This window comes from Strix aluco, chromosome 12 (genome assembly GCF_031877795.1).
Source record: "Strix aluco isolate bStrAlu1 chromosome 12, bStrAlu1.hap1, whole genome shotgun sequence".
NCBI classification, from domain to species: Eukaryota; Metazoa; Chordata; class Aves; order Strigiformes; family Strigidae; genus Strix; species Strix aluco.
The window spans coordinates 21,982,901-22,000,142 of record NC_133942.1 but is presented as its reverse complement, the minus strand read 5'-3'; the positions used below and the strand labels follow the sequence as shown (position 1 = coordinate 22,000,142).

Genomic DNA, 17,242 nt, shown 5'->3' with positions numbered 1-17,242 from the left:
CTCAAACTGATAGCAGAATACAGAGGAAAACCCAACTCTCTTCAGTTGCAGACTAATACCTTTATCACAGGATCATATTTCTTCCTTGCTGTAAACAATATTTCAGATTAATGCCTGATTTATGCCCTGACTCTTCCCAGCATTTATGAATGTGCAAAGTTTCATTCACTTAAATCAGCCCACTGGTCAAGAAGTTTGCCAGTACAGAGCCAACTAGTGGCTAAAGGCATCAGATGACAAGAGCTTCCTTTTAACTACACAGGAGACAGAATGGTATCCACACTCAGTTGTCTCATTGAAAAATATCTCAATTATAAAATTACAAAGCCAAGAATGCATTTCTACCTGAAAGCCAAACTAGTGATTTCCAAACTAACAGATGTCTCGTTAATATTAAAGCCTACAATAGAGCAAGGGATCTGAATAAATTATTTTATCTATGCTTTTGCTAATACTAGGAGATGTCTCCTTGTTGCCAAAAATACATAAAACCAGTTATAACACAAATAACAAAGGAAAACTGTATGAAACTTACCGTGAGCTACCTTAATTTAGCTCAACAGTAATGTATGGAAGTGTTTCTACAGCCTTTTATGTATAGTAAACACTGAAAAATTGTCTACATCTTTGTTTGAAATATGTTCATTGCCACTGGGAGAGTATAATAGTTTCCACCGCTCTGCTATAAAACTAAGGAGCTGCAATCTACAGTTCATTTTTAACAGTTATGATGCTTTTTAAATTATTAAGGTAGTAACTACAATCTATTTTCCTGTTTCAGGTGTTACAGTCAGGTCAATCAGCTAACAAAATCCAAACCAAAAGAGATTAGCAGTTTGGGATTCATTCATTTCAGAATAAAAGTAGTCAGAGTTTTTCTCTCAAAACGTTTCTCAAAAAAAATGTTTCCATTAAAAAAAACCCCACATTTAGTTTCTGATTTTAAAGCATCATAAGCTTATTTCAACTTTATTCTTTTTCGGTTATTTTGTGACAGTAGTAGTAGGTCGCAACATATCAAAACATCAGGTTGTTTCATTACAGCAATAGGAAGAAGTATTTTAACTAAAGAGAATCTATTTTGATCTTTATTAAGCAGAAACTGTTTTTAAAGATTTCTAAAATAAAATGTGACGTATGAGCTACAGGGCTTATTATGTTCTGAAATAATGTCAAAATTAAAAAATAAATAATAAATTTTTAATAAAGCTTCAAACCTCTAAAATTGAATTTAAAATGTCATCAGAATTTCATTTTTCCATTTTTTAAGGAATTCTAGAAAACATGTTGCCTGAAAGTGGGGAAGGAAAAGTTTTAAAATGTAAACATTTCATGCAAAATGGAAACGGTGATTTATTCTTTTAACTACCTCAGACATAGTTTAAAACAGCGACACGTACATTAGAATTCTGAAACTCTGTAGCAATTACTATAAGTCCTAACTTACCCTTACTGTTCTGATTCCTTTCTTCTCTGAGCTCAGCCAGCTCAGTTCTTCTACCACTTCTGAGAGCTCCATCCTACAGTATCTCCAGCACAAATCTCACAGGAATGCATATATTTTAAAGCTATGTGAGGACTGCGTGAGGCTCTGAGGTCTGCTTCCTTTCATTTTACAAACTACCAAGTGAGTTCTCACACAGGACGTGAACCCAAACATGTCCGAGTACAGCAGCCTGATCTCTGCTATCATGCACATCCAAGTAAAAAATTTTTGCCCCTGCATCTGAGTTCAGATGATCCGTTTAAAAAACTTATGCCAACGCTTTTCTTTACAGGAAACACAGGCACTAGTTATGCCATCATGCCACCATGGTTTACCATCCACGCAGTAGTGTTCCCACCTACTTTCAGATTTTGCTTCCATGTCTTAATATAAATGGGTTGGGCTTGTAGGACCTATCTCTAGGATCCCAGTGGCTTCCATCAGGATTTGTTCCAATAAAAGCAGTGGAGGTGATGTTAGCTGCAGTGGAAGAAGACATTTTCAAAGGAAAAGATCATGTTCATTCACTTACGTTTCATGAGTCCCAAAAAAGAAGATGGGGTATTTATTTGCTGGAGGCTTCACAGCTCCTTCGGGGAGTTCATCAATCTGTGAGACAGAAATGGAAAAAGGATTATTCCCAAATGTGGTGTCCCTCATCCAAGAATCCCTACCAAGCCATGGAAGTGCTAGTGCAGGTATCCCACAGCCCTGGGAGGTCCCACTGTCTGCTGGGGTGGGGAAGGGAAGACAGCTGCTAATTTTTCAGGCAGGCAGGTCATACAAAGTCAGCATATGACAGAAACACTACAGGGAGACGACAGAAGACCAAGGAGCAGACAAAAAGTTTTAATGATTTCACGGGCATAATACACAAAGGCAATAAAATCAAGTCTGCTTAATTTAAGTGTTAACTTCAGATGCTGCCTCATCAAAGGCACCAAAGCCCAGAGGGTAATCCTGTCTGTCTCACACAGCCACCTAAATAACTTCTGCAACAAATGGGGAACAGATGGTATCTCTGAGACTCCGTAGCTGGAAAACCAGACAAACTCCCATCGGTGCTTCCTGGTAGTGATGGTGGTGTGCAGTGTAAAAGGCATAACGCACACCAGGGAGGAGGGTCTGGGACTCTCCTTCCCCTGCACCATCCTAATAACTGGTTTTGGTCACCACTCCTCTCTGTACTCCATCTCTTCTTTCACATTTTATCCCTGGCCTCCTGTTTCTCAAGATACAGCTGCAGAGCAGCTAAGGGAGGGATGATGAGGGTGTTCTCCTGAGACATAGATGGGATTGGGACAAACCCCTCAGGCTGAGCAGTGCCTAGATTCCACGTTCCGATGTCTCAGTGAGAGCATTGGTTGCAAGGCAGGAGATTAGGCCCATGACTTAGTCTTGTCCCTATCTAATTTTTCAGTCTTCTGCAACAGAAATGAGAGTCCAGGTGCCTACCCACATAAACCAGAAACACAGCACAGCTTTAAATAAGATCTAAGTGCCTGTCTTCTCAGAAATGGCACTTTTGAGCATATGTGGGCGTCTAGAATTAAGTGTCCAGAGAACTCTCTGGCTAAGAGAAAGCCTAACGAATCTAGATACCTATAAGGCAACACCAGAGAGAAGAAGAATGACTTGCTGCCTGGGTCTTGAGCAACTCAACCTCAACATAAGCATACTGAGTCCTGCCAAATGTTACTGGAATGGAGAGCAAAGTGCTGACATACCAATGCTATATGAAATCTGCTCCTCAGCAGAGCATGGGGATGGAACCTGCATGTTTTCACTCAGGAGGCCAGGCCCACATGTGCTTTCCTTCTCTTTTCCTGCCGAAGGACCCCAAACACTGAATTCTTGTTGATTAATAAACACCAGATTGTTTTCAAAGGATGTTCTCTTTCACTGTAAAGCATCTGCTGGCTACATAGCTCTCAAAGGAGTACAAGCTTTTATAGAATTCAAGTCCTTTTGGTCTTTTTGCAAGGACACCCGTTGGGGACAGAGAAACCAGAGCCACATGTGGAGCTGTAACATCACAGGACTCCTTTCTGCAAAAGAAATGGATGCCTATCTTTTAGGTCTAAGTGGAGCATTATCTGAAGCTATGCCAAAATCAGGAGATATAAGAGCACTTCCAAACCATTCCCTGTCTCTTTTCTGTGGCATGACTCTGGGCCGTGGATGGTGGGGCTCTGGCACTCTGGGCCATGTGTCATGGTGCACTCACTGCCCAGCACAGTCTGCAGGAGACAATCTATGATGGTCAGAGGTGTCACATGCCTTGTGGGCACAGCAATTACCCTGCTTCTTTTATTTAACAAAGCTACTTAATTGATAAATAAAAGGAGAATCTATTATTTAAATGCACATAGAAGAAGATACACCCTGGTAGAAGATGGAAGCGTGCATTCCCTTTTAGCTCAGCTGTGTGTAAGAAGGAACTGAAACAACATGACAGGCTGTTCAGTGTCCTCTTCATCATCAGGAATACATAGAGGAAAGACTGCCAAAGATATTTTTTTAGAACTCATTATTTTCTGATATTAACTATTTGTTTCTAAGTAAGTGCTCATAATGTGGTCATTTGCTCACTAATTCATGATTTAAATACAGGTATTAGACTATAACAGTGATAAAAAGACTGCAGGGGAAAAACACTGCAACTCACTCTACAAACTGATAGCAAGTCAGGGAGATAGTATGTCCCACTCTGCAACACATTTTATGTCTCCTTAAAGATAGAAGTATCTACGCGTCAGACCAAAGGCTGCGCTGGCAGCTTACCAAGTATGGGGGTAATACACCTCAACTGTCTGGATGCCATAGCCATCTTCCTCTTTATTACAACAAAGAAGATGTCCAGAGAGATACCAGACCCCAGAAAAATGTGGACTCCCACGACTGAGACGAACAATGTCTGCTGGGACTCGAGTGAGAATCTCATTTGGCTGCTTGAAACACGGCGCCAGCTCTGGGCTATGTTACAGAACTGCACAGTCCAGTTACTGTCTCAGTCCTTTAAGAATTTCTCATGAAATAAAGCAAACAGCTGTAAATGATCAGTAAAGCAGAGGAATGAAGACATGCTTAGTAGGGAACGCTGATCAGAAGGGAATGGGGATCTTACATCACACACGTGCTATGCTCCAAAGCAGTGAGGATCTTTGCCAAAGCAACATCCCAAGTAGAGTTAAGCCTCATGTCGTATTCCCAGCACTTTATACCGTTAGCTAAGGAGCAGCACCAAATCGACAAAGGACAGCACACACATCTGTCACGCAGCTCACCTGCTCCCCATTTCGTGGCATATTTCTTTATTCATCTGAGTATCCCCTCTGACTATGCACCATCACAGGAAAACATAAAAAAGCTTTTCATAGATTTTGAAAGTTGGCATACACATATGAACACATGCAGTATAAATCTGCACTAAACAGCTCAAGGATAGACCGACCGTTAATGCTCCCACACTAACATTTCACTGTGCAGCTGAGGTCAAGACTTTCCCTGCCTTCACTGATTTTGCTGTGAGCTCCCCAGCTCTCAGGCTTATGTCGCTAGTACTGTAATGAGGTTGAATATGAAGTGAAGTGACAGTGCTGTCTTATGGCCATTTAAGTCTGTGGCAAAAACTCCAGGGAATTTAGTGAAGGATGAGACCCTCTCTGCCATTAGGAAAGACCTCTTCCCTTTTTACCCATTTCATGCAAATCCCTGCATTAGAGACTGTGAGAGGAGAGCTTTTGCACAGTCCACACATTCTCAGCAAAACCACCTTAGCCCTCTGTGAATGCTGAACCCCTAAGTGCTTATTTAGCTGCAGAACAACCCCAGCACTGCTTAACGATTGCTGCTGTTTTGTAGTAACAGAAAGCAAGCAGTACAAGCAACCATACTGCAGCCCCCTGCTGCTGCACTCAGTCACAATTTATTCCCATCCTACAAGATGTTTTGGTTAAATATGCTGAAGATTTGGATCTGATATTTTCCCCCATATCAGCAAGATCAAAGACAGAGAGAGAGGGAGGGAGAGAAAGAGAGAGAGCGTGTGAGCACAAGAGCAAGAAAAGCATCACTGCTGCTAACCAGGAACAAAAGAGATAAGTGCACCCATACTAGGACACAGTGTTGTAGTTACAGAAACCTCACTAATGACTAAAGCATCTGTCTATCAGAGAGCCAGACTGCGATTGCATTTTGCTCCTGGAAGGAAACAAACAGATTCTAAAGTACCCGTTATAACCTGCAATCAAAGAGGAGATCCATCCCCTCCTGAACCAGAGCAGACAGTGGGCTGGAGCTTGCTGCCACAGAAATCAGTGAGAGCGGTGCATGGCGTGCAAATCTGATACGTGCATCAGCAACATCATGGGCTGCCGCTTCAATTATGGCTAAAATTAAAGCAGGTGGTTTCAGATTTCGAGTTTTATCCCCTTTGCTCCCGTTGCTGTCATCTGCTTAATGAATAACAATTGCTTTCTTTTTGCACAACCTCAGCAGAGCTGCACTTCCCAGCATTTGTTTGCCAACCAAGCAGCAGAGCTTTAAAGACGTAACTGTGCTTTTTTTTTTTTTTTTTTTTCAGTAAACAAATGCCAGGCTTCTAGGGTCAGGAACACTGAACAGAAAATTCAGTCTGGACTTCTCAAACCAGAGCAGGGCTTTATCAAATGGTGTTGCTAGGGACTACCAAGGAGCAAGCAAGAAATCTGTCTCCTTACATTGTAGTTTACAGGCTAGGATGTATATGCAGCCCAAATATTTTGCTCTCAGAGGTGCTCAGTAATTGCTGACTTCTCAGGTAGTATTTCCAACTGGTTCTCACAGGCTGGGTTTGGCAGTACTCATACTGCAACACTTTCTTCCCAGTTGTCATGAGGTTAGGGACCCTGGGGAGAGAGGCACTGGCTGGGTGGGTTGGACGGGAGCTGCAGAGCCGAAGCCCTGCGAGGAGCAGAGCGCAGAGCTGCCCTCTGAGAACAACAGTGGCTCCCAGAAGCACAAATCATCCCCGTGCCTGCCTGTGGGATAATGTGGCATATTCCAGACAGGCGGAGGAGCTCCCTGGGAGGGCTGGTGCAGAACCGGGGGGAGCTGCACCCCCTCCTGCGTGTTCTGCTCCGCAGAGCTCTACATTCCCTGCAAAATGGGAAACATGTCTCTCCGAGCCACAGAGAAAACGGCACGCTTTGTCTCTCTGCTCGTCTATGTAAAGCAGCTTTCTGTGGAGGTTTACGTTATTGCAGCAGTCAAGAAAGGGGCAGTTCTGCCCATCAAGGCGGAAGGGCATCCCAGATGTGTCTTCTTCCACTTGGAGGGACAGCAGGTGGCAGGTTGTAGGGCTATCGCAAAATCTCTGTGCTGTGGATAAGCTGCTGTTCAGAAGCAGGAATTCCAGGCTGTCAGGGTGGCTTTCCGACCAGACCCTATTCCATTATGTTCCAACAGAATTTTACACTGCAAAAAAAAAGGTATTATGCAAAAATACCTATCAGGTTCACGTGTACAGTCAAGAAAGCTTTACTTCAGCATGCAGAGATGCTTGTGCGAGCATTGAAACCACAAGAACAAGTCCTTTTATTTTGCAGAAAGAGGGAATTAAAACTGCAGAGCAGTGATCACTGATTGTTTTGACATACTGTAAATGCCTTTGATTGGCAAAAGCACACAGAAGCATTGCAGAGATCAGTATCTCCCACTGAAATCCCTGGAGTCACTGCACAGCAGTCGAGCAAAGGCCTATAGTATTTTTGCTGGAAAGTGGTTCAAGTTGCTTATTATTGCCCAACACATGCAAGCAGCTTGATCTTTTGCAGTTAGCTTATTAGCAAAACTCTAGATGGATAAAAGCAATACTCTTCAAAATCCATTATTAAAATAGGATATTTTGCTTCTCTACAACATTTTTATTCAAAACGGATTTAATATGCTTTTTAATAGCTAATGCTACTGGGAGTTAGCAGCATGGCAGTATCTTTTCTAAACCATTATTTAAAATACTGTTCTGTAAAATGTAAAATATTAATTTTTTTTTCCCCAGAGGATCCAAAAATGTGAAAAAAAATAAAAATCCAACCTCCTTCAAGCTAAAAACTGTAACTCAAATTCTATAGTACTTAAATTGAACAGCAATCCAACTAAAGCTGATTGGAGACGGCTGAATTTTTCTCTCATTTATGAGGACTATATGATATTTGAAGCAGAGCACAACTCCTTCCCTGATGTACATCACATACTAGAACTCCTAGTGTGGAATGCTGGCATATGCACTTTTTCACCCATTAAAAAAGATAACCCTGTGAAGGGTGAGACTGAAAGCAGAATCCAACTTAATAAGGTGGAATTGCACAGCTACAAAAGTAAAAATTAAAAAAGTCTCTGGGCATGGAAGAGTGCCACCAGCAAAAACAAAAAGCAAAACAAGATTAAAAACAGCAGAGCATACTTTTGAGCACTGCTGAAAATGGCTGAAGGGTATCCTGCAGACAGGCAGAAATGACAATATAAAGACATCAATCCTCCTTTTTTTCTGTGCATGCTCAGGACCTCAACGAGATAGAAGACAATGAAGGGTTAGTTGGAGTCCAAACAATGCTGGCAGGCAATGTCTCACTAGGAAAGATCAGCAGTCTTGCAGCTGAGTTCAGCCCCTTTACATCTCTAATTAGCAGCATATTTTTAAGACAGAAAGTTGAAATACACTTTCTGCAGAGCTGCTTTAATCTTCAATATAAAAATGGGGCCAAAGCTTAGTTCTGCGTGACTGGTATCTATATGCATGACTTTGTAGATAACAGATCTGTTCATCTGATGCAAGTCCTCTGTGAGCTTTCGTGGCTGGTGGACAGAAGACTGTCAGAGGAGGAGACACTGAGGATACAAAGACTAGTCCCTGTCTCTGCCACTGGCCTCTGGGATGACCTTGGCCACATCACTGTATCTCCTCCAGGCTCACTTTTACAAGTGGGGACTATGGTACTGTTCTCCTTATAAAACACTTGAGATCCACTGCTATAATGCTAGGTATTACTAATAACAAATACTTCCAGCTCTGTCAGAGGAGGATTTCAGGTTACCAAACTATAATCCTCCCAGGGAGCACGCCCCAAAGTTAGACTGCTGAAAAAATGCTCCATTTTCTTGAAATCAAGTGTTTCCCTGCCACTGTGAGTGAAGCAATGGTGCTACCAGTAGGATTTTTTTTTTCCCAGTCTGTACCCTAAAGAAAGGAAAGCATGTGGTCATACTATTTTCAGTCTGACTCTTACCTGCAATAACTCGGGGACACATCAGACAATTTTGCCAAACCACAGAAAAGGAGAAAGGCCAAAGAGATATTAAGTTTCCCCATGTTTTGTGATAAATAGGCTGTCCATCAGAAGATGGACAGGCAAGCAGTCCATATGCTGACAGATAGCTTGCAGTGCAGGCTCAACCAAAACATCAGGCAGTGGGGAATCCACATGAAGGCAAGACAGAGAAAAATAAACTTCTTAAGTTTCATGGCTCAGAAAATTACTTTTTATTTGTGGATGGGTGGGGAGAGGTTGTTCATTTTCAACAACTATTGCCAGCTCTGAGGCATTTTGTATTTACTTTTCTTCCCTTTAAGCATAGTGAAGCTTGATTCTCCTTTGTCTGAATTATTCTTCGGAGATCAGAATACTGTTTGCAATGTACATCCACCTGAGCAAACCATAGTGAGCCCACTAACACCAAATGAAAGCAGTTTCTGATGACAAAATCTGGTTATATTACTTTATCATCTTACTACAAATATTTTTGTCTTGAAACATAAAAGTGTGCAAGAAATGCACATACAAAAATGTGTTTGGAAGATATACAGCAAATGAAAACTAATTAACCAGTCAAGACATCAACAGATGAGAATTTTTAGGGACTGCACGTTCACAAACACCGTATTTCTCTCCTGTCACTCTCTTCTCCTAAGCCAAAGGGACATGAAAAGTCATATCATCTTCCCCCCCAAAGTGCTCAGATAAACCCTGCCACCTTCTGTATCACATCTGCTAGAAAGAGTGGATGAATGGTTGTCATGTCCCGATCAGACGAGGGAGGATTCATTAGACTGAGGAATATTCTTTGGCCTTCCAATATTTACACTAGAATTTTACTATTTCATTGATTTTGTTTGTTTTTAAGGAAAAATGTAATATTCATGAGAGAGAATTTTTTGGCCAGTCAACTTCATCAAAACCTTTTCAATCAGATGCAGCCTGCCTAGAGCGTTGACATTTGGTCAAATACACACCACCAAATTTTATTCTCGAGGCTCATCTGTTCCACATATCCAAAGTTCCATATTCCACTGTTCAAGCTTTTATTAAAAGAAGTATTGCTAGTCCTTACACTCATGTTGGCACACTTAAAGCCAAAAGGTAAGCAAACTTCTGGAAGATTGCAGTCTCCTAGACTTGGCTGGATTAATTTACTATTTCTTTTCCAATGTAATTTACTTCCCCAAAAAGTCAGTTAAAAAAATTGGATTGGCATAATATTTCCAGGCTGAAGAATATTGAGCATCCCTGTGCAATTTTTTGTCCAGCTTCCCACAAAGTACACAAAACCCTGCTGGCATTACAGCTTGCGGCTAAAATTGTTTTGAGTAAGGAAACGTGATCAATGAAGACTGCAGGTCCCAGAATACAAACCTCCAGTTTGCGTCAGGGTGGACACAAACATACTGGAGACAAAGAAGGGAACAATCTGCTTCACTTGCTGCAGCCTGCACGCAGGCTCCTGCTAGGGAGGATTCAAGCTTGACACTCTGGAGGTTGCAACTATCATCTGGGCCTTTGGGTACAGAAAACCTTCCTACTTGGCTCCTCTGTGACCTGTTTTGTTACCGTCAGTTGCAGCTAAGGAGTATAATATCAGGGGACTGAAGCACTCCTTGTCACTGAACAAGTGCCTGCATAGAAAAAATGCTTACTGTTACATGGGAAAAGAACACAAAACCTTTGTCCCTTAGAAGCACACAATATTTTTAGTGTCCTGCAACCCTCTGAGGTTTGGGTGCAGCAGTAGAGATGAGACTACATGAGTTTCCTGACTAGTTCTCCAGAGGGAATGGAGATACAGCTAAGCATGGATTTGTCTTCATTATGTTGCTCTCTGTGGACCCACTGACCATAAAGACTCATGGTCTTAAATACCTGAGTGTATGTGTTCACAAGAGAATACCTATTTGAAGGATTTAAGCAACTTCTTCAAAACATAAACTGTTTCACAGTATCATAAACTGATTTACCTATTTCCTACCCACCTTTTTGCAGGCACAGGCAGTCTGCACCAGCTGAGCTGCATACACAACACAGAAGCCATATGAACAGGTATCTTCTGCAGGCAGTGAGTATGGTGGAGGTCCCTGAACAGACCCTACATCCTGGCGCTGAGGACTGAGGAAGCACAGGCACGCTCAGAGCACCAAGTCACAGCACTTAGGGGGCTCACGTGAAGACAGTGGACTGGGACTTTTCAGCAGGGGAGAGGCCTCAGTCCAGCTTCTGGGTCTATGGGATAAGTATAATCACCATGCATCACTGGCACACAGGCCAATTATTTTGTTGTGATGCAAATAACACATACAACAACAACATGTACACAATCTGGGGGGAACGAGAAGCAATGAAACCTAATTGCAAAGCCAATGAAATGGAGTGATGTGCAACAATTTTTCAAAGGCAGGTTTTCCTGTTTACTCTGCTGACAAACTGCAAATTTGTACCTGCAGAAGAGCTCAGCATCTGTAGAAAGCCTAGGGTCGCTATAAACCTAACAACTGTCTGTAAATAATTGTTTCCATTACTCCCGCAGCCTTAGCCACCATCTACGGCACAAAACAACCAATTAAACCAGCAGACTATTTTGCTAAAATAGAACTTTTGCCTGTCTTGACTGGGTTGCAAAAACCATGGAATGAAAAGAGATTTGTGGAGTCACAGTGGCCTCTGTGCAGCACTTGGATCCAACTTTGTATTTTTACTGGGTTTGCTTTCAATCTCTACTCAGATTTCCAGGAGCTGTCATTACGGTGTCAAATACCTTCTTTGCAAAGTCCCTCAATCTAGGTTAAACTCTTAGGAATTTTAATCTGTCTGCCTAAAGAGACTCAAGAACGAGTTTTTCCAAGCCAAGTCATACTCCTCCCCACCTGCCTGTTTTTCTGCTTCCAAAACCTCAGAATGAGAGTTTTCATTTAGTTTTGACCAAAAATGTAATGTCGCTGAAATTTACTTAGATAGTCCCTAAAAGATTAACAACCTGATTTATGAAAATGAACATTTTCCTCAATAAAATCTCAAGCAGCAGTTTACAAGAATAAAACTATATAAAAATATACAAAGCAACCCATTATGTACATGCAGACCTATGAACTTAAATCCTAATTACTAAATCATGTTAGAAAAAAATTACTCAAATGAAATAATAAAAACATAAATGACAAAAAGATGTATTTTGAGAGATGTAAGTGGCATTAATGTCAAGAGACAAGATGAATATATCAATATGGTAGTGACCAGACTTGCTAGGGTTGCATGCCCATTATTCTAAAAAATATATTTTACATCAGAAACACTAAATATGAGTTTTAAGCATGTGAGTACTCTCTTAATGTACATGGATTAATCATGGGCTTGAAGTGGCCTATACATGCACACACACACGTATATATCTATTTGTAGGATTAAGAGTTACTTTAGAATATCCTTTCCTTCTATCTGGTGAGTTAACCTCAGTATGTGTATGAGGTATGTGTATTCTGTGTTACTTTCAAATAACCTTTCAGAATATGGTGTTTCCACGAACACCAGTTAACCTACAAAACCTAGTGCCTCTGCTGCAGTTATGTTATGTTATGTTACAAAAGTTACAAAGTTTACTTGAGAATCTGCTTTCTCCCAAAAGTCTCTGACTTCCTCTAACTTTCCTTCTCTAAAAGAGACCAAGAGCTTTTGGACATCGCTCTCTCTCATTTCTATACCAGACTTGGAGAGGTAATTGGAAGATTAATTTTGAAGGAATGATGATTTTAAAAGGATACAGGCTGTCAAGGGACAAATTAGATGTGTGGAACTGTAATAGCTGTTTTCCTGCATACATTAATATTAAATTTTAAAACCACTCTTTACCTCTGAATCAGGAATGGCATCCATACTAAGCATGGGAGCTTAGCATTCTCCCTTGGCAGCTCAGTAAAAAAACAGTTTTTAAATCAGGTTACTATTTTGTTTTAAAAAGCAGCTGTAAAGAAACAGCATATTATTCTGACTCATATTGTGCAAATAACTGGGAAAAGACAATTACACATAAAAGAGAACTTGGTTAGTGAGACACGTATCTGCAACTAGGAAGGGCATTAGGGAACACTGCACAAATTCATCCTGAGATCCAGGTACAGTGTTTATATACACTTCATATGACAGATACAGTGTTTATATACACTTCATGTGATTCAACAAAATCCAACCAAAAGCCTTTCAGTCAGTATTCAAAATTTTAATTCTAAGTATCACTTGCTTTTACTTTTTAGCACACTGGTGATGACACATGATGTGTCCAAACCATGCTCCACAACCAAAGAGTTTCAGCTCACACTGTGTTTAATTGTCAAGATCCCCAATTCAGTCTCACATGATGGTGTTCCTTTTCCATAAATCTGCCTTGGGCCAACCCTGACAACCCTGTTGTTATACCAGGTCAACTGTATTGCTGACATTTGACAAACAAGTAAACTAATACCTTCTCCTGGCAGCAAATGTTTCAGAAAAAGTATAAGCTTCTCATTAAAAAATTGTTCCCCTTGCACCCACATTTGCTAAAGAAGCTAGTGTTTCTTCTTAACATATTGCCACTAAAATCTTTATTATTATGGGCTTCTAGAAACTTAACAGCCAGAGGCTGATCCTGCAAGCACAGCTGGGCATACAGTTTGGCAGCATAAACAAAGCCATTGTCTTTGTATGATCAGATCCCATCCAGCACAATAACATGGCAATTATATACGCAGGTGAATCCATTCATTTGTAAGGCAGGAGATGGCATAAAACATCTTCCAAAAGATAAGGAGAAAACATTCACAGCATTTTAATGCTGAAGAGCCATGTCTGACAAACGTGTCTTCTCTAATCTGTTTTCATCTTTTAACAAGGAATTCTTGTCATTTTACCAGGAGTACCGATTCAAAAAACCTGCTCAGAAAACTGACCCACTCCCTTAACAACAATAAAAAGCTCCAAAGCAGAGTCTCTCAAATAAATGCAAAGAAAACAAAATATTAACAGATAGAACAAGCTTATTACTGTCTTTGCAGACATTAAAATTATAACCACAAGGCTTAATAACTTTATGCTACCTTCTTCTAAAAGCTGTGATAGAAACACTGACTGTGACAAAGAAAAACAAAGGTTGCACAAGAGGAAGATTACGAAAAAGAACTCCTGATAACAAGCAGCAAAAGGGGTACCTGAATATGTGAACATATGTGAGTCACCTGATCCAGACACCATACGAAAAGAATTATCTGTTGAGTTTGCTGCACCACTAATATCTTTCAAAAGCCCTGGTATTTGGAGAGGGACTGCAGTAAGGAATGTCATCTTTTATTTTTTGCTTTTTTAAGATGAATGTCTGCCTTCTCCCTTAGGCTGTGGTCCTACTTTATGTTTCTTCAGGCACGGCAGCACACATGTAAGCAGTTTTATTGAATCAAGGAAACTTTATGCAGTCGAACTCATTTGCTGCCTTTGGGACACCGTCTTTAGAGAGCAAACTGCAAACTAATGGGATAGGTATCATCTTCCTTCCTCTATTCCATAACAACCAGGACAGCAAGCCTCCAGCCCTGCAGTGGATCTGTGCAGGGCTACTCCCAGAACACGTGGAAATGCCCAAGCCCGTGCCTGTTGGAGGATAATGAAACAGTGGTAATAGTACGCTGCTAAGAACACAGGAACCTCAATTCTGCAAACACTTCCACATGTGATTAATCCTGAATGAACGCTACCTAATTGGATTCCAGATAATAGTGTCTGAAGAAATCCTCACAGAAATACAAATTTACACTGGCTCAGATGGAAACAGTGACATCTGGGCTGAAAACCAACTAGCAACTAATTAGTTTAAGAAAAAGATGACAAAAGATGCCACTACAGTAGGGCATAGTGCCTGGCATGAGATGCCTTGCTTAGGTGTATTCCTTGCCAGGATCTCCCTCACTTAACACCTTCTTCCATGTTCTGGAAGAGGCATCTGGGACGGCAAGCTGGGAACCTTTGCAAATATTAAGACAAAGATAGTCTCTTATGCTTATATGTATGTATGTATAAAGATGCAGTCACTTCACTACACCCAGTGATGGTAAAACCAATATGACAACTGACTCACAGAGTCCCGGGTCTGTGAGAAATACGAGCTGCAAGGAAACCAAAATTTAGTTTGCAAAAGGAAAAAGCTAACACATCTGGGAAAAAGGATTGGCAACGTAAGAGAGAGAAAGCTGGAAGCAGCAATACTACAGGAAGCCAATAGTGGACCACAAGTTACGTTTGAACAACCAATGTGCTGCAAAGGTCAAGGCAATACGCAGAAATCCCCATATGCAAACACACATCCTGCCAGAGAGCTGGCAGACAACCCTCACGTGGTGCAACCGCGCCCAGGAAAATTATTTCGGCCCTGTGCAGGACATCGCTGTACAGGCTGGTAACGAGTTGAAGGAAGCTAAAGAAAAATACACAGGTATTTATGTCAATGCACACACCAAAAAGCAATCAATGGGGCCGGAGGGATTGATCTACATACAGTGATGAATAATAAATTATATCCCAAAGAAGGAAAGCAAGCCATGCATGGACCGCCTCACTTCTGCTATGGGGTGCAAATGACACCCCTCCATGCCTGCTGGCTCTGGAGCCCCCCTCGGCCATTGTGCTTGGGTGGTCTCTGCAGAAGCAATAGGAAAGAGAAAGGCAAAACTCGAGAGGGGGAAGGACACAAACCTCCTTTTGAGGCAGTGCTCTGCTTTCTGGCATCATCACATTGCTTTGTGAGGATAGCCAACCCACAGGACATGCTAGTCTAAACGTCACTCCATCAGTGCCTTCCTCCCTTCTCCCCCACCCCACAGCTACTGCAATGGGAAGATACTGATATGTGCCATAGAAAAGGTGACCTGTAAGTACCCTACATCTAAAGTTTTCCCAAAGGATATGTGGAGGAGGAGCTGGAGGAACTGCCTCCTAGTTACCAAGCAATAGGTTAGGGACTAGGGTAGCAGCCAGGAACAGAGACCTGAATTCTTGTTTTCTTCATGTGGAGCAGATTCCAGATGAGAAAGATATCCCATCCTCCAGGAATTAAAAGAAGGGGTTCACAGTATCGCTTTCATGGAGGCTTTGTAAAATGTAAGAGCCAAAGAAAAACTATCAAAACTGAGCTGCTTGTATCCAACGACTTGCTATGCAAAATGCTTAAACATATCAAGAGAAGGACAGCAACTCCAGAATTGTTCTTTGCAACTACAGCATTTGCTCCTCTATCTGTACTTTCCTGCTTCTCCCACCTGGATTCCATATCCAGACTGATGCTACATATCTCTGTAAGGTCACTCCCTACGTTATTATGAAATTTCATTATGTACTTATATTTAGTACATTTAGTAATCCAGTCTGATACAGGATTGATTCCCAGAAATGGCTTGCATTATTGTGCAATTGTGTCTCGAGCTCTCCCAGACTTAAAGTTTCTTCTACTCCTCGCCTCAGTGTGGTTTTACTTTCTGTGTTGTAAGTGGCTCCACAGGTAGGTGCTTTCCAAGCCCAAGGAGTACAAAGTTACTGACTTTAAAGGCTGACATACTGTTTCCTAGTTGACATCGGTGACACCACAGTGATACCTGTATGGTCCCTACAGTCTGAAATTTTTCCTTCCTCCCTGGCCCTACTTACTCTGCTGTGTGTAGGATGCTTTGTTAACTGATGGTCTTAAAGAAATTCTTTGGTGTATGATGTTCCTTGCCCTGTTTTTCCTCTTTTGTTACATGATGTCTTATATTCAAGCAGCCAAACTAGAGCTGGCAAACAGCCTCTCTCTAGGTTTTTTACACATTGCTGCAAGGCAAAATAAACAGTTGTTTCCAGTTTGCATTTTTGGGGCTACAGATGTATGCTAATTATCCTTTCAGTCTGCTAATGGAAAACTGAAAGAGATTTAAATGTACTTTTGCAAGGCAGAGACCAAAGTCTATGGACACCTGTCCTTTCTAACAATGGGCTTTGTGCTACCCAGAGTACAGTTGTCTTCCTCTCTTTATGTTGACTCTGACGGCATTTTCAGATTTCAGCAGGGCGTTACAAAAGGCCAGGAGCCAGAGACTGAATCCCTCCGAAATTCAAGAACATTATGTGCCTTTCTGGAGCAGCAATGATGCCAAGGATAATATTTAGGTTGACCTGAGACCATCTAAAGGATGGGGAACTTCAGAACGGGGCAACAGGAACTACATCATAACATGGGAAGTTCATTAAGATTGGCTTAAGATGCTGTAGTATTTACTCAGATTTCTTACCTTCCTTTTGCTTTCTAGAACTAAAAACCAATATAAACAAACAAATAAACAAAACCAATCCCAAAGCCAGGCCTCATATACCTTTTGGGTAAAAGTATTTTCAAGACTGTCATGCCAAATAGTCTGAGTAGAAGAAAGGAAAACTGGAAATGAATCTGCAGTTTATT

At 41.3% G+C, this 17,242-nt stretch overlaps 1 protein-coding gene across 1 annotated transcript in view; it reads right to left on the bottom strand.

Moving 5' to 3' along the window:
- HDGFL3 (HDGF like 3) overlaps positions 1-17,242 on the bottom strand; it is a 39,957-nt gene that overhangs the window by 14,413 nt on the left and 8,302 nt on the right. Inside the window, exon 2 of the mRNA XM_074837770.1 lies at positions 2,019-2,095. Coding sequence (XP_074693871.1) covers positions 2,019-2,095 — 77 coding nt within the window. The remainder of the gene's footprint in view (positions 1-2,018; positions 2,096-17,242) is intronic.